Here is a 23,341-nt window from a genome sequence, read left to right on the forward strand (position 1 = left end):
CAGTATATGAAGGTTCTATTCTGAGTCCGTTCAGAGCTTTAGTACTCTATTTTCTCCTACAGAATCTCACCCAGAAGATGTGGTGGAAGGCCAACTTCTTCATCAGTCAGCCTGTGCTGTTTGGTACCTGGGACGGGGTGTTCACCTCATGCATGATGAACCTTCTTGGAGTTGTCATCTTCCTCAGGATGGGCTGGATTGTGGTAGGAATTGTGAATAGCAAACTTTGGGCTTTTTGCCTTTCTGAGAAAATGGCTGTTTTTTCACAAATTTGAAACATTTGCGACTCAAATTTTAACATTTTTAAAACTTCCAGACTAATTTTTTTCACAATCTTGTAAAGTTTGCGACTCGTTTTTTCTCAAAATGAGGGGGCCAAGCAAGGCCGCTTCACAAAGATAGGGAGATTCTCTGAAACTGCTGAATTGTGTCGGACTTTTAAAAAGCAAAAGGGCTGATTGTGGTAGGAATTTTTACTAGCAAAGGGTTTGATTGTAGCAAGATTTTATGACAGCAGTTTGGTGGATTTTGCTTAGGAGTCTGAAAAGTATATTGAGAATGTAGTGTGGTAGAAATTTTGAAAAGCATAAGGGACTTTGATTACTTAAAAGTTTGATGAACTTTTGATAAGCAGAATCGATTTTAGAGCAGCAAAATGGACACAAATGAATACAATAGCTAAAATGGAATTTTTCTAAAGCAAAATTAACAAATACATGTGATTATACAAAAACATATTGGAATTACAACTAGCTCTATGTACATTAAATAGCAGATAGTTTGATTAGCAAATACACATATACGTAAAATATCATGAACTCTTTCACAAAACTTTTTAAATGTATTTGTTCAACGAAGTGAAATTTATATAAAAAAGTCAAGAAAATAATTGAAACAGTTTAATATGTTGTTTGCAGAGTAAAATTGAAACCTTTAATCTTTACCAACTCAGAAGAAGCAAAGTGAAAATGGCTACATGCAACCAGAATAAAACCAGAACAGCCTGGGAGTAACTCACAGTCTGTTAAGGTTTTATGTTGTTTGCTGCTCATCAGTATCTTAGAGTGGAAATGTAGCCTTTAAAACTTGAATAAAGCAAGACAGGTCTTAATTACCCGTCAAAATGAGTACCTAAGCAGTAAGGGATTATATAAGATGTTTTCACCTAAGTAAAATTTATTAAACAAATTTCAAGAATAAACTTGGCGTAGTTTAAAAAAATGGTTTGTAAAACCAAACTTAACATTTTTAAGCATAACTGTAATGTTTTTATACAGGTAAAAAATTAGTGTTATGTTGTTTTCAGGGCTTTGCTGGCATTAAGAATAAAATCGAAACAGTTCTAATATATGGTTGGTACAACAAAATAAAAACAATTAAGCATTACTTTGATGTTTTTATAAAAGATATAGGAGCCGTGCTCTGTGAAAAAGGGGTTGAATGCATGTGCGTAAAGTGTTGTCCTAGTTTAGCCTGTGCAGTTTGCACAGGCTAATCAGGGGTGACACTTTCCGCTCGTTTGAATTTTTCGTTTCAAGAAAGTCTCATGGTAGCAAAAATCCAGTTAAGGCAGAAAGTGTCATTCCTGTTTAGCCTGTTCGGACTGCACAGGCTAATCTTGGACGACATTTTACACACATGCATTAAACCCCGCTTTTCCCAGAGCACGGCCCATATGTGTTGTGTTGTTTCCAGGGCAATGCTGGTATCAGTCTGACCATTCTCACCATCATCCTCACAGTGATGGTCGTTGTGATTGTGGCCCTGAGTGGTATCGGGGTCTGTGAACGGTGTAAGGTGGAGAGCGGGGGCGTGTACTTCCTGCTGTCCCACGTCCTGGGGGCTCGAATAGGGGGCAGTGTGGGCATTGTGTACTGCTTTGCACAGGTGAGTTCAAACCTTTTTATTTTTGCTATATTGCATGTAAAGCCAAACAGCAATTTTGCTTTTGCTTTTTGCTAACACTTTAATGTTATGGACCTTTAAAACCAACAACTCACAAATATTGTAAACCTTTAAAACCAACAACTCACAAATATTGTAAACCTTTAAAACCAACAACGCACAAATATTGTAAACCTTTAAAACCAACAACTCACAAATATTATAAACCTTTAAAACCAACAACGCACAAATATTATAAACCTTTAAAACCAACAACGCACAAATATTATAAACCTTTAAAACCAACAACGCACAAATATTATAAACCTTTAAAACCAACAACGCACAAATATTATAAACCTTTAAAACCAACAACGCACAAATATTATAAACCTTTAAAACCAGCAACGCACAAATATTATAAACCTTTAAAACCAACAACGCACAAATATTGTAAACCTTTAAAACCAACAACGCACAAATATTGTAAACCTTTAAAACCAACAACGCACAAATATTGTAAACCTTTAAAACCAACAACGCACAAATATTATAAACCTTTAAAACCAACAACGCACAAATATTGTAAACCTTTAAAACCAACAACGCACAAATATTGTAAACCTTTAAAACCAACAACGCACAAATATTGTAAACCTTTAAAACCAACAACGCACAAATATTGTAAACCTTTAAAACCAGCAACGCACAAATATTGTAAACCTTTAAAACCAACTACGCACAAATATTATAAACCTTTAAAACCAACAACGCACAAATATTATAAACCTTTAAAACCAACAACTCACAAATATTGTAAACCTTTAAAACCAACAACTCACAAATATTGTAAACCTTTAAAACCAACAACTAACAAATATTGTAAACCTTTAAAACCAACAACTAACAAATATTGTAAACCTTTAAAACCAACAACTAACAAATATTGTAAACCTTTAAAACCAACAACACACAAATATTGTAAACCTTTAAAATAGCAACACACAAATATTATAAACCTTTAAAACCAACAACACACAAACATTATGGACCTTAAAACCAACAACACACAAATATTGTGGACCTAAACCAACAACACAAATAATATGAAACTTTCACCATTTTCAGGCAGTGGCATGTTCAATGTCGGTGATGGGTTTTGGGGAGTCAGTGATGGGCCTGACAGGGCTTGATGAGCCATGGCTCGCCAAGGGGATAGCTGTGGGGCTGGTGCTGTTGTTGTTAGGTAAAGTGGCGTGAATGATAAGAGCCTTGAAAACTTGGCTTAATGCATGTGCTATATTGTTGCTCTAGATTTGCCTTTTCAGTCTGCGCAGGCTAATTTGAGATGACACTTTCTGCCTAGTCTGGAGTTTTGTTTTAAAGAGACTTCCTTTGAAGGAAAAATTCCTTAAAAGTGGAAAGTGTCATCTTACACAGGCTTATCTGGGACGACATTTTACACACATGCATTAAGCCCTGTATTTCCAAAACGAGGCTTATACACAGTGACCCCGCGTTTATCCGGATCTCGATAGTCTGGAAATATCGCGATCAGGACGAAAGTCAAGGGGAACGGATGTATTATGCAGTTTTTTGCCCTGTTAAGTCCAGAATCTCTCGTTACGGATCTGGACGTAAATTTCGCAACACTGATCTGTGTATTTAGCTGTAATTATGTCTCGTTAATCCAGATGCTTCCCAGAATGGGGGCTTAATCGCTCACTGGCCATATTAACAAAAGCGCAATCACTGAGGCGTGAAGTATTGTTGTTTTAGGCTTAATTGCCAACCCGTTGTTTAAACAAAAGCGCGATCACCGAGGCGTGAATTATTATTTTGTTTAGGGGTGATAGCTAATAGGCGTGACTAAACATGATTTGACTTTGACTTTAAACTTAAATTGATGTCGGCATTACACAATTCATCTTAAATGACACAATGATTTACTTTAATGTCTTTATTGAGCTGAACACTTGACCAATTTAGACGCAAATTACAATCGGACCATCATCATGCGTGAAAAGTTGTGCTAGGATTATTTAAGCAATCCATTTAAAACACACTGAACGTTACATGTTGCTATTTTAATCTTTTCAACATTCAGTTGTATGAGACAGGTTATAAATAAAGATATTAAAACAGTATCGCATTTTATATTTATGCCCCCCTTCGAAGAAGAGGGGGTATATTGTTTTGCACATCGGTCGGTCCGTCGGTCGGTCCACCGAATGGTTTCTGGATGATAACTCAAGATCGCTTACGCCTAGGATCATGAAACTTCATAGGTACATGAATCATGTCTGGCAGATGACCCCTATTGATTTTCAGGTCACTAGGTCAAAGATCAAGGTCACAGTTACTCAAAACAGTAAAACGGTTTCCGGATGATAACTCAAGAATGCTTAAGCCTAGGATCATGAAACTTCATAGGTACATTGATAATGACTAGCAGATGACTCCTATTGATTTTCAGGTCACTAGGTCAAAGGTCAAGGTCACAGTGACTCGAAATAGTAAAATAATTTCCGGATGATAACTCAAGAATGTTTACGCCTAGGATCATGAACTTCATTGGTACATTGATCATGACTGGCAGATGACCCCTATTGATTTTCAGGTCACTAGGTCAAAGGTCAAGGTCACAGTGACAAAAAACGTATTTACACAATGACTGCCACTACAACTGACAGCCCATATTTCATTCATTGTATGTGTGTGTCCAAAAACTTTAACCTTGGTTAAAGTTTGATAACTTTTGCAATATTGAAGATAGCAACTTCATATTTGGCATGCATGCGTATCTCACTGAGCTGCACATTTTGAGTGGTGGAAAGTCAAGGTCAAGGTCATCCTTCAAGGTCAAAGGTCAAATATCATTGTATTTTTCTTTCCTAAAACTTTAATCCATTTACGCCTAGTGGACTCTCCCATCCATCTAAATTGGATCAATTTATCATGACTGGCATATGACCCTATTTGATTTTCAGGTCACTAGGTCAAAGGTCAAGGTCACAGTGACAAAAAATGTATTAACACAATGGCTTCTACTACAACTGACAGCCCATATGGGGGACATGCATGTTTTACAAACAGCCCTTGTTTATTTTCATTTGCCTTCGACATCCTTGATTTGTAACTCTGTGACGTCACCAGCTTACAGCTGGCTTTCCACCCATGGCAACGTCTTTTCACTGCGGCAGTATCACACAAGATACACGCAGTCCTCATGGAAAGTGTATACAGCAACAAAATATTGACTCAATACTAAGCTATTAATGCTTAACTCAGTGTTTGATTGTAACATGCACAAAGCTTTATGTCATGTGTGTACATGTACATGTACTAAAATTTGGTTACGCATTTTTGTATTTACATTGTTTAACAACATTGGATTTTTTAAACTAAATAAATTTCTGGGCAACAAGAAATTATCATTCTTGATGCGAAATAAGTATTTAAATGTACATAAACATAATGTTTATGTCATAAGGTAAATATTTAACTCTTGAAATGGCACTGGTTCTATAATCCAGAAGATTCGTTAATCCGGAAATTTGTGCCAGAACAGACGTGTCCTGATAAACGCGGGGTCACTGTAAAGAGTTTAACATTTGGGTCTGAAAAAACAAACATATTTCTCGAATGGAATATTAAAACATTGATTGCTGGAATCTATAATATCCGTTTTGCTGCTTTCTTTGCTAAGTATAATAATTGTGTTCCTTAAGTAATCTGCTAAAAAACAAGTGTGCTAGGATGTTTCAACCAGGTAAGGTTTTTTAACAGTAAAAGTTACATGTCTACAGACGGTCAAAATGTTTAACTTTATACAAATCTTGGATGTTATCAATAAAGTAAACTAAGTAAGTTTGGTACAGTTATTTCTTGTTGTCTTTTTCCTTTTATTAGACTAGTTATTAGTTCAGGTAACAACTAGATTTGATGACGACTATTATTAGATTTTTATTTATTGGATATTTATTATGTTATCAAATACACTGGTTCCTGGTTATAAAAAGACTGGTATCCTGCTAATAACTTTAATGTTATTTTTTGCACCATTTTGGAAATTCGGCCAAGGCCCTTTATGGTAAAAATACTTCAAAATTGAGAATAAGTGTGTTCGATAATATATTTACTTAAGTTCAACATATAGAGCTGCATATGTAAATTAACTAATGTTGCATTTTATTTACAAATTTGTGTGTATGTGTGTGTGTGGAAACCTTCAATTGGGAATTTTAGACAGTAATTTGGGAAATATATTTTTTTTGACATCTAGACTGGGGTAGAATTAATAACAGCCCCAAATATTACCCCCAAAACCTCACTGCACTTTCAGGTATCAATGTTGCTGGTGTGAAGTGGGTGATCCGACTTCAACTGGTTCTGCTGGTCGTGTTGGTCCTGTCAATGCTAGATTTCTTTGTAGGCTCTTTTGTGCACACTAATCCAGGTAAGAATTCTTGTTAAAGTTTTTGTGGAAATGTGAACAAATGTGTTTGTTTTTCAATGAAACAATGATTTTGTGATAAGTATACCATTTGTAGATTGAAATATTCTTATTTTGAACTTAATAAACCTTAGCTCCTTTATTGTCCGCTACCGGTTTCACCGGAGGGGAATTATGGTTTGCGCACTGTGTGTCCGTGAGTCCATCAGTCTGTGAGTCTGTCACACTTTTCTGGATCCTGCGATAACTTTTAAAGTTCTTAATATTTTGTCATGAAACTTGAAACATGGATAGATGGCAATAAGGACATTATGCACGTCATTTCATTTTGTTCCTATTTCAAAAATTCTGGTTGCTATGGTTAGATTTTTTTTATATATATCTGACAATGGTGGAGCCAGTAGGGGACATATATTGCTTGGAAATAGTCTTGTTTTACTTGGGTCTTATGAGAATTCACATATTGACAGAAGATTAGAGGTCTATGTAGTGAAACGACAATACATGTAGCCATGAATTTCGTTGATGTTTGTTTTGATGCTTGTAAGTTTGCAGAAAAAACTATTTTCACTTGATTGGAAATAAAATAGATTTGGAGGTTGTATTAAAGGAATAGATATGGTGTCCACATTGCAGCAAGGAGCATCTGGTTTATGTACTCGCTCTTCAAATTTTTCCATAGACTCTGGTTCTTCATAGGAAATGGACTCAATGGAATGCGGATAAGCTTCCTTTGAAAATACATTATATACCATTTTGGGGGGCCCAACATGGAATTAAATTGTCTTGAATGGCAAAAATACAAAAATAATCACTTGTAAGCAAAAAATTAAAAAATTAAAAATAAAATTTGTTGGGTTTAGTGGTGTGCCACTCGTGAAAATATCATTTTCTATGATCACTCATGAATTACAATCAAAATTCCACCAAATTTAACAAATATCCTCAATATAAGGGTCTTTTATGTAATTGGGCCAAAGTACATCGGGTCAAACTTAATTTCAGCTGATGGAGTGACAGGCTACCACGAGATAAATCTACGTAACAATTCTGGGCCCGACTTTCTCCCAGGAGGGTCGTTCTTCTCCATTTTTGGGCTGTTTTTCTCGACTGTTACGGGAATCCTGGCAGGAATCAACATGAGTGGAGATCTACGCGACCCGTACCACAACATTCCACGCGGGACTTTGTCCTCTCTAGGAGTCTGGTAGGCATTTAAATGAGCCTCTTGTTTGCGAATGAGGCCTATGCAAGTACTTAAAGTGTGTGTTCCCAGATAAGCATGTGCAGTCCATACAGGCTAATGTGGGACAACAGATTCCGCAAAACTCAGGATTTTTATGTCCCCCACTATAGTAGTGGGGGACATATTGTTTTTGCCCTGTCTGTTGGTTGGTCTGTTGGTTGGTTTGCGCCAACTTTAACATTTGCAATAACTTTTGCAATATTGAAGATAGCAACTTGATATTTGGCATGCATATGTATCTCATGGAGCTGCACATTTTGAGTGGTGAAAGGTCAAGGTCATCCTTCAAGATCAAAGGTCAAATATATGGGTCAAAAATGCAAATTTAATGTACACTTTTGCAATATTTCAATATTCAAGATAGCAACTTGATATTTGGCATGCATGTGTATCTCATGGAGCTGCACATTTTGAGTGGTGAAAGGTCAAGGTCATCCTTCAAGGTCAGAGGTCAAATATATGTGGCCAAAATCGCTCATTTTATGAGTACTTTTGCAATATTGAAGATAGCAACTTGATATTTGGCATGCATGTGTATCTCATGGAGCTGCACATTTTGAGTGGTGAAAGGTCAAGGTCATCCTTCAAGGTCAAACGTCATATATGGGGACATAGTGTTTCACAAACACATCTTGTTGTGTAGAAGAAACTTGCTTAAAATAATTTTTTTATGAAAGCGGAAAGTGTTGTTTGTGATAAGCCTGTGCAGACTTCACAGGCTTTTGACATGACATTTTACGTACATGCCTTAAGCCCTGTTTTCCCAGAGCAAGGCTCAAATTATTCTAATATTTCTCTGATATATTTTCAAAGATCAATTTTACCAAAGATCTGATAAGGTCTAAAATTATAAACACAGCCAATGTTTTTTTTTCACTTATAGGGGAATGGTGGCGGGGCCTGTCCAAAGGGGAAAAAATGCGTCGTTTTTTTGGAAAAGGGGAAAATTAAAAATTCACTTGTTTATATGTAATGATATTTATTATATTAATACACATGTTTGTATGAATATAATATTCACAACTGAATGTGTTTGTCCTTTTTCTTAAAATAAAAATATATATCAATGATTTTTTCAACATTAGTTTCAGACAGTTCAGCCTTCATGCACAGTCTCAGTTTTCTTAGCCATTTTGAGTCTAATTGGGATTTTTTAAAGCGATAAAATGGCAAATTTGAGCATTTTTTATCAATAAAATGGACCAAATTGGAATGATTTTATCAACAAATATTGACACAGTATAGATACATAAGGCCTTTTCCTGGCCATTTTGGGAGAAAAATGCAATTAATGTGAAAAGTCCACTGATTGGGGAAAAACTATTTTATATAACTTTTTATAATAATTCTAATAATTCAAAATAATATGAATTATAGTTATATACTTTGTTAGTTGTTTATGAAATAAATTTGAGATATATTTATCATGATTATGAGACTGTTCTTTCTAAAAAAAAAAAAAATTTTTTTTTTTTTTTTTTTATTTCTGGAGGGGATTTTTTTTACACAATGGGGTGATAATATATACTCTTTTTTTAGGGGAATGGGGCCGAATATCGGCCCCGAAATTGCCATAAAAAACACTGACAGGCAATGTCATATGACATGCATTATAATTCTCTCATATGTTTTTAACGATCAATTTTACAAAAGATCAGATGAGGCCCATACACCACAGGAAAGGTCACATGACATGTGACTACAAAATCTTGGTGCATGTTTACACTTACAATTTAAAAAATTACCATTGATTCACTTATGTTAGTTGTCAATATGGGCATAAGTATGCGCACTTTATGCTGCTAAACCAGCTTGCCTTGGACAAACGTCGGTAGGTTAATGCATGACGGAAACACAGTTGAATATGGCAAAAAAAGAGAAAATTAACACAAATTGCTGAACTTCTATCCATAAAAATGCAGCTGTTAATAGGTTTGTTTTTGTTTTTCAGTACAATGCTGTATATCTTTATGGCGATGGTTCTAGGGGCAACCTGTACACGTTCATACCTCCAGACAGACTACATGATATCTGAAAAGGTTAGATTATCACTGGGCTTTTATTATAAATATGTCAATCAAATATCAAGCATTCATTTGTCTTAACTTTTTTAAAATGTGCATCATTTTTATTTTTTATTGTTTGCGCAGAGTTTTAGTTTAAATGACCAACATATAATTCATGGCAGTGAATTAAGTCGTTTTATGTTTCATCAAATAGACAAATTATGAATAGATAAAAGCCATAATGTCTCTTTTGTTTAGAATGTTTTTAAAACAACTGGCCTTTTTTAGCAAAATTATACATATTTTCACTACTGAAACATTTTAAATTTATGACTGGGTATGTATTTCTTGAAAGGATAATGTCTGCAAAAGATGATTTAATATAGACCTTTGGAATCTAAGATATTTTATACATTTAAATGTTTCCAAGAAAGTTAACATTTGTCTTGAAGATTCTTGGTATTATATATTAACCCTTTCCCACTCAAAAGCAAAGTGAAAATGGCTATCTGCAACCAGCATAAAACCAGAACAGCCTGCGAGAAGCTCGCAGGCTTTTCAGGTTTTATGCTGTTTGGTGCTCATCATTATCATAGGGTTGGAAATGAAGCCTTTAAAACTTAAATCTAGTAAGAGAGGTCTATAATTGAATTTGGTTTTATAAGAGACTTCGAACGTGTAAAAGTGCGTCTCTTAGTGGTAAAGGGGTTAAGACAGATTCTAGAACACTTAGTGTTGTGTGCACAAACAATTCTTTTCTTTGATTGGCAGGTGTCTATCACCGGCTTTGTGTGGCTAGCAGGTCTGTACATATCATCAGTATCATCCTGTATGGGTAGCCTGTATGGTCCACCGAGAATTCTTCAGACAATCGCTAATGAAAACGTCATCCCTGTCATTCGTGTGCTAGGCAATGGGGTAAGCATTAAACCTTGGCTAAGTTTTAACCAATATTTTCCTGAAAGCAATCACTAAACTATTTGTCAATGAAAGAAGAAGCAGGGAATATCTCATGTCTTAATTCTTGCCGATGACATAACTGTGAAATTGTTCTTTTAAACTCAACAAGAGCCCTCTAAAGTTGTAATTTTCATGCTCTTTCTTTCAGCGTGGTCCAAACAAAGTTCCCATCTATTCACTGGTCGTGATAACACTAGTGGCCCTTCTCTTCGTTCTGATTGGTGACGTGAACTCGCTGGCACCCATTGTCACCACCACCTTCATGATGTCCTACACAGCGGTCAACTACGCCTACTTTGCCCTCGCTATGAGCTATGACCGGCGGCAGGAGCGCGACCTGCGATACCAGGTATGACGAAATTACCATATATATTCAACTTTTGAGAAAATGTTCTCTTAACGAAACCAACAATTTCTTGGCGTGGCCAAATTATCAATTTATTAATTAATTTATCCAGACGATATTCCTTGTAGTTGCATTGGAAAGTTAATCCCAAGGCCGAAATGTCATTTATAAATTAAACCTTTTGGTTAATTGTCTGAACTCTCCCTATTTATTGCATACTTTAGTATTTGATGGGTATATAACCAGTCACTTTTTGTATAAAATTAGTTCGGATAGAACATAATAGGCAGTCTAAGATATAGCATTGACAAAATCTTGTTGGCGCAGACTAGGCCGGTTTTGGGTCTCGCATGTATCTTGTTGATTAGAATATTTTGTTAATGTTGAATAGAAAAAACTAAATTCAATGAATAGTTTTTATACGCCTGTATAAAATACGGGACGTATTATGTGAAACCCCTTGGCGGGCGGGCGGGCGGCGGGCGGGCGGCGGGCGGAAGGCATCACTTTGTCCGGACTCTAATTCAAATTGTATTCATCCGATCTTCACCAAACTTGGTCAGCAGTTGCATCTAGTTGATATCTAGGCCAAGTTCGAATATGGGTCATGCCGGGTCAAAAACTAGGTCATAGGGTCAATAAGTGCATTTTCAAAGGGGCCACTTTGTCCGGACTCTATTTCAAATTGTATTCATCCGATCTTCACCAAACTTGGTCAGCAGTTGCATCTAGTTGATATATAGGCCAAGTTCGAATATGGGTCATGCCGGGTCAAAAACTAGGTCATAGGGTCAATTAGTGCATTTTCAACGGCGCCACTTTGTCCGGACTCTAATTCAAATTGTATTCATCCGATCTTCACCAAACTTGGTCAGTAGTTGCATCTAGTTGATATCTAGGTCAAGTCCGAATATGGGTCATGCTGGGTCAAAAACTAGGTCAAAGGGTCAATTAGTGCATTTTACTTTGTCCGGACTCTAATTCAAATTGAATAAATCTGATCTTCACCAAACTTGGTCAGTAGTTGCATCTAGTTGATATCTAGGCCAAGTTCGAATATGGGTCATGCCAGGTAAAAAACTAGGTCATAGGGTCAATTAGTCCATTTTCAACAGCGCCAGTTTGTCCGGACTCTTATTCAAATTGTATTCATCCGATCTTTACCAAACTTGGTCAGTAGTTGCATCTAGTTGATATCTAGGTCAAGTTCGAATATGGGTCATGTCGGGTCAAGAACTAGGTCATAGGGTCAATTAGTGCATTTTCAACGGCGCCACTTTGTCCGGACTCTAATTCAAATTGTATTCATCCGAAACTTTTAAACAACTTTTTATCCTGCGTCAAAGTGGTATGGGGGTATAAGTCACATTCAGTGACAAAGCTCTAGTTTTTTATGTCAGAGATCTAAGCATTGTAAGAACTTTATATATCTGATTAAGGTTTCTTCCTTGCAATAATAATTATGATGAATTCAATGTTTGACACAAAAACTGCATTGGTCTGTTTTCCTTTGAACAAAAAGCAATCACTTTCTTTTTATACGCCCGTTTTAAAAAAACAGGACTTACTTTAGTTTCACCTTGGCGGCGGGCAGTCTGGTTGACAGGCTGGTGGGTGGTTGGGTGGGCGGGCGGAGTTATCAAGTTGTCCAAAGCCTTAAAACGGGCGTATCTTGTGACAGTTTGGCACTCTTGTTCGAGTTTTGTGTGCTTTATTATTCCATTGAATTACGGAACACAGGAGAAACGGCGCCGTCAGTCTGACCCTGTGTCAGCGCGGTTGCCGGGTTACGGTTCCGTGAACGTCAGGTCGGCGCCATACAGAGACTCATTCCAGACGATGAGGAACGATCTGGATAAACTGTTTCCAGAAAGATTGCGCCATCATGGTTAGATTTTTTTGTAAAATAAATGCGTGAGATAGACTATAAAAATGCATTAAATAAAACGTAGACAAAGTAAAATGAAAAATTAGATATGGTGTAGGTTTTTATTCATCATCATCATTATTGTATATATTAATGTATGTATGTAAGGTATTGTTTTATTTATATGTAAGAGCCCTTCCGCCTAAACTTGATTTTTGGTAAGAAGTGACTTTCTTTAAATGGAAAATATCAAAATAAGAGGAAAGTGTCATCCCTGATTTTCTTGTGCGGGCACAGGCTCATTTGGAACAACACTTTTTCAGGCTTTTTACCCCGTTTTTTCAGAGCGAGGCACACATGCTCGTGAGGTATTGAAAAACGTGTATATATTTATTTAAGGCGGAGTAGAGCAAATCCCTCAACCCCAGCAAGTGTCACCGACGGAGCCTGATTTTGATGCCAGAAAAAGGTCAAAGTCGTTGGACAACAACTCAGAGGCTGGTGATGCCTCGCAGGTGCTATTGGGAAAAGAGGGTGGTATGTAACCTTTTTGTATCTGGAAGACTGATTGTCTAAGTAAGCTTTCCTGGTTAACCAGTGCATTACAGAAAGTGTAAATAGGTTAACTGACTGTTGCAATAAGACTGAGATACTGTTAAATGTGGGAAAAATTCCACTAAAAAAACAATCAAGATTTATGAACAACTCTCTTGATTTAATTTCTCATAATCTCTAAATAGTTGGCAAAAAGACAGGCCAATAGACCATACTGAATAGTATTAGCTCACCTTATGTTTATACGTATAAAAATAGTGTTTAAAAAATCTCCCAAAGCATTAGTTGTATTTGAGCCAAGATATTTGGTCATAAGCATCATGTAAGGGTTCTGTACCAAGGTTGTTTCAATTATGCCTCTGGAATCAAGACTTTCCACACCACAGAGGCTCATATTCTATTTATAGATTTTTTGTAGAAAAAAAAGACAAAATTTGGTCAAAGTAAAAATAATAGGAAAAAAAATCAGCTAAGATCAATCTAGTATGTGAATTTAGGTGAGTGATTCAGGGCCATGATTACTTCTTGTTTCTTCATTACCATACTTTATCAGGTATGATGCACACTCATTTTTTTTATGCTAAACATGGCATCGTTTTTATATATTTAGGATATCACAATGATTTTTTACAAATTAGCAGTCAGAATAGTGCTCTCAATATATAATGTGCACCAACTTGTAAAATTGAATTTTAGGGGGTTACAACTGCGCGTTATAGGTGTTAAAGTATAGTATTTCTTCATCAGATCCCAGACATGCGCCAAACATGGAGATCACCAAACAGCCAAGGTCCTGGTACAGCTTTCTTTGCAACAGATGGCTGTCACTGTTTGGGGTGAGTTAGTTTAGTTTAATCCTATACATTTAAGCTCCTGACATTGACAGCATAATGCTTATTAAAACACTCTGCTTGTTAAAACCCTCTCAAGTCTGTGTCCTGGGTAGAACCAGTACTTGGTGTTTTTTTGCTGAGGTCTAAAGAATGCTCCAACAATGGGTATTAGATCCATGACCTCGAGGTCGCTAAGCGGACACCATATCCACTTATGGTCTCACTCTTTAGTCTAGTGTTTTGGGTGAGTTCTTCGTGAATATTGCCATGTCAGGGCTCCACATTTAATGCCCAGACCACAAACAAGATGGCGACGTCCATGGAGAGACAGGTATTTTAACGCTAATCATTTTCTTGCTTATATGGCTGGAAAGTGAGCGGCGTTTCAACATTTAATAAAAATAATAATGGGTATAACACGGCGAAAATTGTTTGTCTCAGCATGAACGTCGCCGTCTGGTTTGTTTATTGATTACCCCCTCTGACAAACACTTTCATAAAAATCTTTTTGCTGAAACCTTTTCTGAAGAACACCTATCAAACTACAAAAAAGGATCGTTTAAAAAATGCGAGTATTAACTGCATTCTTTCTTGACGCTGGATAAAGTGTGATGCCTCAGTAGTAAATCATGTTAATACACAAGTGTATATATTTCATTCTCACCCTGGAGATTTTATTTGTCCTCTACCGGTGGTTTGCACTCCGTCTGTCTGTCAGACCGTCACACTTTTTCTGGATCCTGCGCTAACTTTAAAAGTTCTTCATATTTTTTTATGAAACTTGAAACATGGATTGATGGCAATATGGAGATAATGCACATTATTTCATTTTGTTCCTACGTCAAGAATTCTGGTTGCTATGGCAACAAATTAAAAATATAAAAAACTGACAATGGTGGAGTTTCACCGGTAGGGGACCATATTGCTTGGCAATCTGTTGTTGTTAATAATTAAATATATTTATCAAGAACGATATGGTTCTCACTTTTCTTTACAGACTGTGGTTTGCCTAGTGATCATGTTTGCAACCCAGTGGATTTACGCCCTTGTGGAATTCGTTGTGGCATTCATCATCTATGTCTATATTGGGCAGGCGAACCCAGGGTATTTTCCAGGTATGTCAGAACTTGCAACAAAGAAAATATGTTGACTTAACATATTTATCCCTGTAAATAGATGCTAAAGGCATACTTAGTTTCAAAATGGTCTTTGCCTATTTATACCATGTTAAAGCGATGCCATTTAAAACCCCTGAAACCTTTTAGTAAATTTGGTGCTGATGCCAGTAAGCTGTGTTGGTAGAGTGCTGGGCTATCAGTCTAGGAATAGCTAGCTCACATTCAGGTCCTGGCAACATACTTGTAGATAGGTGATGACATTATTTCTGCAACATTTCTCCCTCCCCCACCCCCTAAAAAAAACAACAAAAAAACAACAACAACAAACAAACCCAAAACATTCCTATTTTTATAGGCAGTTGTCAATTACTGCCTGGAATGTGTTCTCTTTGAAGGACTTTCTAAGGGCAAGCTTTCTCAGTTGTTTGAGCACAGGACTGCATATCAAAGGATAGCAGGTTTGTTTGAGCGCAGGACTGCATATTAAAGAATAGCAGGTTTGTTTGAGCGCAGGACTGCATATCAAAGAATAGCAGGTTTGTTTGAGCGCAGGACTGCATATCAAAGGATAGCAGGTTTGTTTGAGCACAGGACTGCATATCAAAGGATAGCAGGTTTGTTTGAGCGCAGGACTACATATCAAAGAATAGCAGGTTTGTGTGAGCGCAGGACTACATATCAAAGAATAGCAGGTTTGTTTGAGCGCAGGACTGCATATCAAAGAATAGCAGGTTTGTTTGAGCGCAGGACTACATATCAAAGAATAGCAGGTTTGTTTGAGCGCAGGACTACATATCAAAGGATAGCAGGTTTGTTTGAGCGCAGGACTACATATCAAATGATAGCAGGTTTGAGTGAGCGCAGGACTAGCAGGACTACATATCAAATGATAGCAGGTTTGTTTGAGCACAGGACTGCATATCAAAGGATAGCAGGTTTGTTTGAGCGCAGGACTACATATCAAAGGATAGCAGGTTTGTTTGAGCGCAGGACTACATATCAAAGAATAGCAGGTTTGTGTGAGCGCAGGACTACATATCAAAGATAGCAGGTTTGTTTGAGCGCAGGACTACATATCAAAGAATAGCAGGTTTGTTTGAGCGCAGGACTACATATCAAAGAATAGCAGGTTTGTTTGAGCGCAGGACTACATATCAAAGAATAGCAGGTTTGTTTGAGCGCAGGACTGCATATCAAAGAATAGCAGGTTTGTTTGAGCGCAGGACTGCATATCAAAGAATAGCAGGTTTGTTTGAGCGCAGGACTACATATCAAAGGATAGCAGGTTTGTTTGAGCGCAGGACTACATATCAAAGGATAGCAGGTTTGTTTGAGCGCAGGACTACATATCAAAGAATAGCAGGTTTGTTTGAGCGCAGGACTGCATATCAAAGGATAGCAGGTTTGTTTGAGCGCAGGACTGCATATCAAAGAATAGCAGGTTTGTTTGAGCGCAGGACTACATATCTAAGAATAGCAGGTTTGTTTGAGCACAGGACTACATATCAAAGAATAGCAGGTTTGTTTGAGCGCAGGACTACATATCTAAGAATAGCAGGTTTGTTTGAGCGCAGGACTACATATCAAAGGATAGCAGGTTTGTTTGAGCGCAGGACTGCATATCAAAGAATAGCAGGTTTGATCCTTTGCCTGGCCACAAACCTTTCGTTGGTATTGGTCATTAAATCATTTCTATGACCATTCTCTCCCTAGCTCCTATTCAATCAGGGCAGTTTTTAGTTACTGGTATAAGTATGTGCACTGAGTACTGGTAAACCATCTAGCCCCGGAAAAGTGTGAGTCGGCTATAACAGACCGCTGCGAGAAAACTTTACTGAAATACCATGAAGACAATGAAGGAATAGAAGGTAATCTGACAGCCATGAATAAAATACTGTAAATAAAGAGGGGGAAATCCCTCCAACCTACAAATCCTCGATACATATACGTATAAGCCTGGTTGTGGGACAACAGGGCAGGATTTTAGTTTAGCAAGGTCCTTCTGTACACAAAAAAATCCATAAAGAGGTATGTTTTGTCACTGATTAGCCTGTGCCAACTGCACAGGCCTATCTGGTATGACACTTTACGCACATGCATTAAGCCCCATTTTTTTAGAGGGGGGCTTTTATTGTACTCATGCTGCAATATTCTTTCTACTCTGTTTCAGGAATTGCTGAATTTAACTTCTATACCTGGATCAAAGGTGGACTACAGCGCTGTATCAGGTACTATAAACCAAGGGAAATCTCTACTTTAGTTGAATGTTTAAAATGTGAATAGCTATCTAAATTCTAATGATTTCTGCTTACACAATGATGGATGTTTATTTTTTTTTTTCAAGTTTTTACTTGATTAAAAACAAAATGTTTACAGACTTAAACATTTTATAGAATTAAACTTATGATGATGAAGAATTGTCTTAATATACAATGTAGCAAATTGCAACAAAAAAAAGGTAAACAAATTGCAGAGGTCACCGTGGCGTAGTGTAGATGGTGCCCAGCGATTCAGAGGTTACAGGTTTGAACCCCACTTGGAGCGTTCTTTCGATCTCCCTCAAAGACACCAAGTACTGGTTAAAGTTTCAATAAGCCTGAGACTTTCCATGCAGTTGAGCTAAAAACAAATAGCTTTGACTAAAAAGTAAACTTTGCATATGTATAAATCATTACAAACTCTGTCAAACTCAGAAATGTAACAGCAACACTTAAAGATAGAAATAAACAAGCAAATTTGTTGAATTGATATCCCCCGCCATTATACTTCTGGACACAAAAGTTTTCTGGACGGATGGACAACACCAACGTGCATCATCCTCTTATCCATATATTTATACTCATACCAAGTTTTTATGAAATCCGTCAAAGCACTTCCAAGATATGGCTCCGGACACACAAAAAAGCATTTTTTTAAGATACAAAGGGCCATAACTCTGTTATTATCTGATGGTGTACAATGCAATTTGGCGTGCATCATCCTCTTATCCATATATATACTCATACCAAGTTTCAAGGAAATCCCCCAAAGCACTTCCAAGATATGGCTCCGGACACAAAAGTGCCGGACAGAAGGACGGACGGATGGATGGACAGACAATGCCAAAACAATATCCCTCCACCTATGGTTTAAATCTCATGTTATCTTTATTTTCAAACTCCAGTGGGAAGGACAGCCAAGAGGAGATAATTGTGGCCCCATCTACGCCCGCAGTTACCACCCTTGCAGCTCAGCTGACCGAGGACAACGAGGACTTCGCCACCAGGGGGCGCTACCACCAGTCAGAGGTTGTCAGGGGAGAAAACTTTGACGATTATGAGGATGACGACCATTGATCATGATTTTGTGTAGAAAAATAATTTAGTTCGGAAATCGTCCTGAAGCTTTAATGTTTTTAAAGAGGAGGCTGTGCATGGTGACACCTTTGATGAATATGAAGACGACAAGAATTTTTAGAGATTATTTAAATTTTTATAGAAGGAATAATTTTGGTCTTACAATGCCTTGAAACATGTAAGTTTGAAGTACTTGGTCTAGGTAGATAACTTTGATAATTATTAAGACGATGAGCACTGGTCAAGGTTTTTAAAAGAAATAATAATTTTGGTCTTAACCCGTTACCACTTTTCATGCATTTATAGTCCTTAAGAAAGTTATATTTAATTTAAGACCTTTCTTATTAAATTCAAGTTTTAAAGGCTTCATCTCCAAAAATTAGATACTGATGAGCAGCAAACAGCATAAAACCTGAGCAGACTGCGAGTTACTCGTTCTGGTTTTATGCTGTTTGCAAATAGCCATTTTTACTTTGCTTCTAAGTGGAAAAGGGTTAAAACATCCTAGAAATTTTATGTTGTAAGAACTTTGGAAACAGACCAGTGTGTGTATGTGACATTTACAAACAATCTTCATTCAATCATGAATGTGAAGATAACATTTTTACAATGACTTCGATTTCTTTTAATGAATCTTTTATGAGAGAAATATATATATATAATAGAAGGCAATGAATATCGTTTCTGGACTTAAGTTCAGATTGAAAATTTGAAAAATGAACATTTATCACACTGCTTGTTGTTTTACATGCATTTACAGACATATAAATTGCTGTGTCAGAACCCATGCTGAATGTGTCAATACAAGCTTTGCATATGGTTGCATTTAATTTGGTTGATGAAAAAAGTTATTACCATGTAATGCAAAGTTACATATGAACTTGAAAAGTGATGAAAGTTAGAAGTTTGCATTTTGCTGTGTGCTGTAGAGTATTCTGGGTTCTATTGCATATTTTACACAATATTTGGGGTTTTGTCAAGTTGGGAATGATACATTTGATTATGTTTGCGTATCATTTTGGAATGTTTCCCATTTAGAGAAAAGTATAAATTATTTCATCAATCATACTAAACAACATTGGTGTTGTTTGAAACTGAAATTATTTTAAAATGTAAATATTGTTGTTGTATTAGGGCAATCAAAATGGGTTATTTGTTTAAGGTTTACTGAGACTTCAACAGACTTGTTTTGTAAAATAAGAATTATTATATATCAAATCTGTTTGAGGATAAGCTACGGATCATTTATGGTGTATTTGTGCAATAGAAGCTTTTGCAATGTATGCTTTTACCGTATATTTAAGAAATAATCCACGGGTAACCGTTGGTTATTGCGGTAATAACCAACGGTATGGAGTTCCGATGCGTAGGAATTAAACCACGAGGGCGTAGCCGTGGATTATTTCGATTCTAACAGGATTTCATTAATAAGTTATCCGCAATTAAAGGTTATAAATGAGAATTATATTAACCGAACGTCCTCCACTTTTCCGCGAAAACGTGACGTCACCACAACAATTACAATCAAATGACGTCCTCTTCATTCATAAAATGTGCACGGACAATCAAAGTGATGTCACTTTAAACAACTGTTGGTATATCGGGGTAATAACCAACGGTAGTTTTTCATCTTTGTATATAGAAAACAAGTCACGTGCCGTGGTAGAATCTATAATAAATGACCCAAGGGACCATACATTTTCCTAAGGGGGGCGTTTATTAGAAGTTAAAAGGATGACATCATTTTATATATACAGTCACCCCAATTAGAAAATTATAAGAATTTGACTGTGTAGCTCATTATTAAAACATTTCAGTCCAAGATTTACCTTGTGTTTGTGTTTGCATTGACTTTTAATGCACAGAAATGCATAAAGTAATTTGAATGTATTTTTGAAAAATAAATGGAGGGGTCCGTTTATGAGAGAGTATATGGTATATTACGAGACATGAGCTTTAATCTAATGTATGTTTATGTTTATCAAAAACATTACAGTTTTTGTTCTTCGACACTGTGCATTTTCATGTGCAGCAAAACATTCAGATTTGATTCACTATTTTCTTTAAAGGTTTATGATCAAAATTCAGAACTATTTTCATAAGTGTTGTGAGCATGTTTTGTGTGCAAACTTCCCACGCTTGGAGTTGATGACTTACTATTTTTGATAGTTTGCATGCAAATCCACTTATGGAGCAAAACTTACACACACATGATACAAATTAATCTATATTTTGTCAATAGTCTTAACTAATTAAAATAGCTAGTAAAAAAGTAGATAATATATTTTGGTTTATCTGGGATTAAAACCCAGGACCTTTGGAAGAAAAAGCAATCACAGCAAACACTTCTTTATCATTTAAAAGTGAAACTGATACCCATTTTTGTACTCGACACATTTTCAAAATAATCCATGCAAAGGCTTGGTCGGAAGTAATTTTTCACTTGCTTTGATGATAATTATTTTGAAAATCGGCATTGTACCATATTGTAAAGAACTCCCTTTTTTGGAATATAAATGGATTCCCAAATTTACTTTTTTAGCTTATATCTGTTAAAGATTTAATTATTTCATTTACTTAGAAAGAGAAAATAAATTACGATTAACTCACAACATAGCTGAATACCAGAATGTTATATTGACAAATCAACATTAATACAGTGAACATATTTTTTTAATAAAGATTTAAGAATATCATGTAGATGTTAAGTATTACAGAAGTGTAGTTTTCTTTTCAATTTAAATTGTGTATATTATTATTTTAAACATTGTGTTGTGCGGGTCTGTGCAATTTGCCATTGTGTTGTGTTCATTGATGATTATATTTGCATTTAACCATAACTTCAATTCCAGCATTTAATGTGATAAACTGTTTGGTTGACAACATAGCCATCAACGTTTTTGACGTGTAACTTGTCAAGTAGTAAATGCTGTAACTTTCTAGAAGTTGAAGCATATAGCTATAAGAAGAGTTATTTCCTTTGGAAATCCCAAAGAACTACCAGTTTCCATATGCCTTTTATGATTGTTTAAAAAAAATCTTGTTATACCTCTTAATAGATATTATAATCTTAAAGCATTTTTCCATGTTAAACATCCATATACTATCCAATCAACAAATTTGCAGTAACATCTTCCCTGGCTTGTTAACATTATTTTATCTGCTGTTTACACTGAATTGAATATATTTAAGCCGCGCTCTGGGAAAAGGGGGTTTAATGCATTTGAGTAAAGTGTCGTCCAAGATTAGCCTGTGCAGTCCACACAGGCTTATTAGGGACGACACTTTCCGCCTTTATGGTATTTTTTGTTAAAAGATCTAGTTTAGGTGGAAATGTGTCGTCCCTGATTAGCCTTTTGCCGACTGCCCAGGCTTATCTGAAACGACACTTTATGCACATGCATGAAACCCTCTTTTTACAGAGCACAGCCCAGTTTTAGCTCCTCTGTTTTTCGTAGAAAACCCGAGGTATTGTCATAGCTAGCTGGTCCGCCGTCCACGTCGTGCTAAAACCTTAACATCGGCTCTAAAATCAAAGTGCTTCCACCTACAACTTTGAAACTTCATAAGTAGCTGCACCTTGACGAGTTCTACATGCCACACCCATTTTTTGGTCACTAGGTCAAAGGTCAAGGTCACTTTCACCTCTAAAAAAAAAAAATAATTTAAAACTGCACCCGCAGCCGCGCGTTGGCACCTGCTTTGCAATGCTCTTGTTATATTTTAGCGCAATTCTCATAATGTCAGTGAATGAATTTACAATTCCAATATCAAACATCATATTCATTCCTGTTAAAAATTCAGCGTTCTAGTGATTATATTTCATTCTTTCTTTTTTAAATGTGGACGTAGAGGTATGATAAATAGAACATGAGATGCGTTTGTCAGAAACACAATGCCTCCTAATGCGCCGCTTTGATTTTATTTTTTTTACCTTGAAGAATGACCTTGACCTTTCACCACTCAAAATGTGCAGCTCTATGAGATACACATGCATGCCAAATATCAAGTTGCTATCATAAAAATTGCAAAAGTTATGACCAAGGTTAAAGTTTTGTGACACATACAATTAAAGACACATACAATGACAGACAGGCCAAAAACAATATACCCCCGATCATTCGATCCGGGGGCATAAAAACAGGTTAATGCACTATCTCTGTGTAGTATATAAGGCTGTGCATGAATCAATCAACAGTCAGCAAGCCTCTCTGATCTTTTATTATAAGCCTCAACTGATATATTACACAACAGGGAAGTAACCTGATATTCTCTATCCCTTTCGCTCTCAGAGGCAAAGTGAAAATGGCCATGTGCAAACATCATAAAACCAAACAGTCTGCGAGTAACTTGCAGTCTGTTCAGGTTTTGTGCTGTTTGTTGCTCATCAGTATCTAAGGGTTGAAAATAAGCTTTTAAAACTGGAATCTGGTCAGAAAGGTCTTAATTAAATTGAACTTTCTACGCGACTAAATACACGAAAATATGCGTATCTAAGTGGTAAAGGGCTATGAATTAGTCTGCATAATCAGTCACTGTTTCAATACTACTGGGTTTATCCTTGTGCTAAAATGTCATGATTGTGTTGATATGAATTGAATTCTATTTATGCATCTATATTTAAAGTTAGTCTGGGTATATTCAGTTTCAATATCCCATGTTTTTGTCTTTTGAAACTTGGTGATTTAATAAAAGCAACCTTTTTACAAGAGTTTTGTCTCTGATTGCATGGTTA

General features: G+C 36.3%; 1 protein-coding gene across 1 annotated transcript; it reads left to right on the forward strand.

The window, feature by feature from the left end:
• Positions 1-65: 65 nt before the first annotated feature.
• On the forward strand, positions 66-19,287 carry LOC127841293 (solute carrier family 12 member 8-like). The gene is made up of 14 exons (XM_052370015.1): positions 66-203; positions 1,696-1,887; positions 3,013-3,130; positions 6,230-6,343; positions 7,346-7,547; positions 9,538-9,625; positions 10,364-10,510; positions 10,701-10,901; positions 12,639-12,786; positions 13,165-13,302; positions 14,068-14,156; positions 15,151-15,268; positions 17,442-17,499; positions 18,435-19,287. Exons 1-14 carry the CDS (start codon positions 78-80, stop codon positions 18,604-18,606), a joined length of 1,911 nt encoding a protein of 636 aa, XP_052225975.1. The 5' UTR covers positions 66-77; the 3' UTR covers positions 18,607-19,287.
• Positions 19,288-23,341: the final 4,054 nt, after the last annotated feature.

Source organism: Dreissena polymorpha, chromosome 8, assembly GCF_020536995.1.
Source record: "Dreissena polymorpha isolate Duluth1 chromosome 8, UMN_Dpol_1.0, whole genome shotgun sequence".
Classification (NCBI taxonomy): domain Eukaryota; kingdom Metazoa; phylum Mollusca; class Bivalvia; order Myida; family Dreissenidae; genus Dreissena; species Dreissena polymorpha.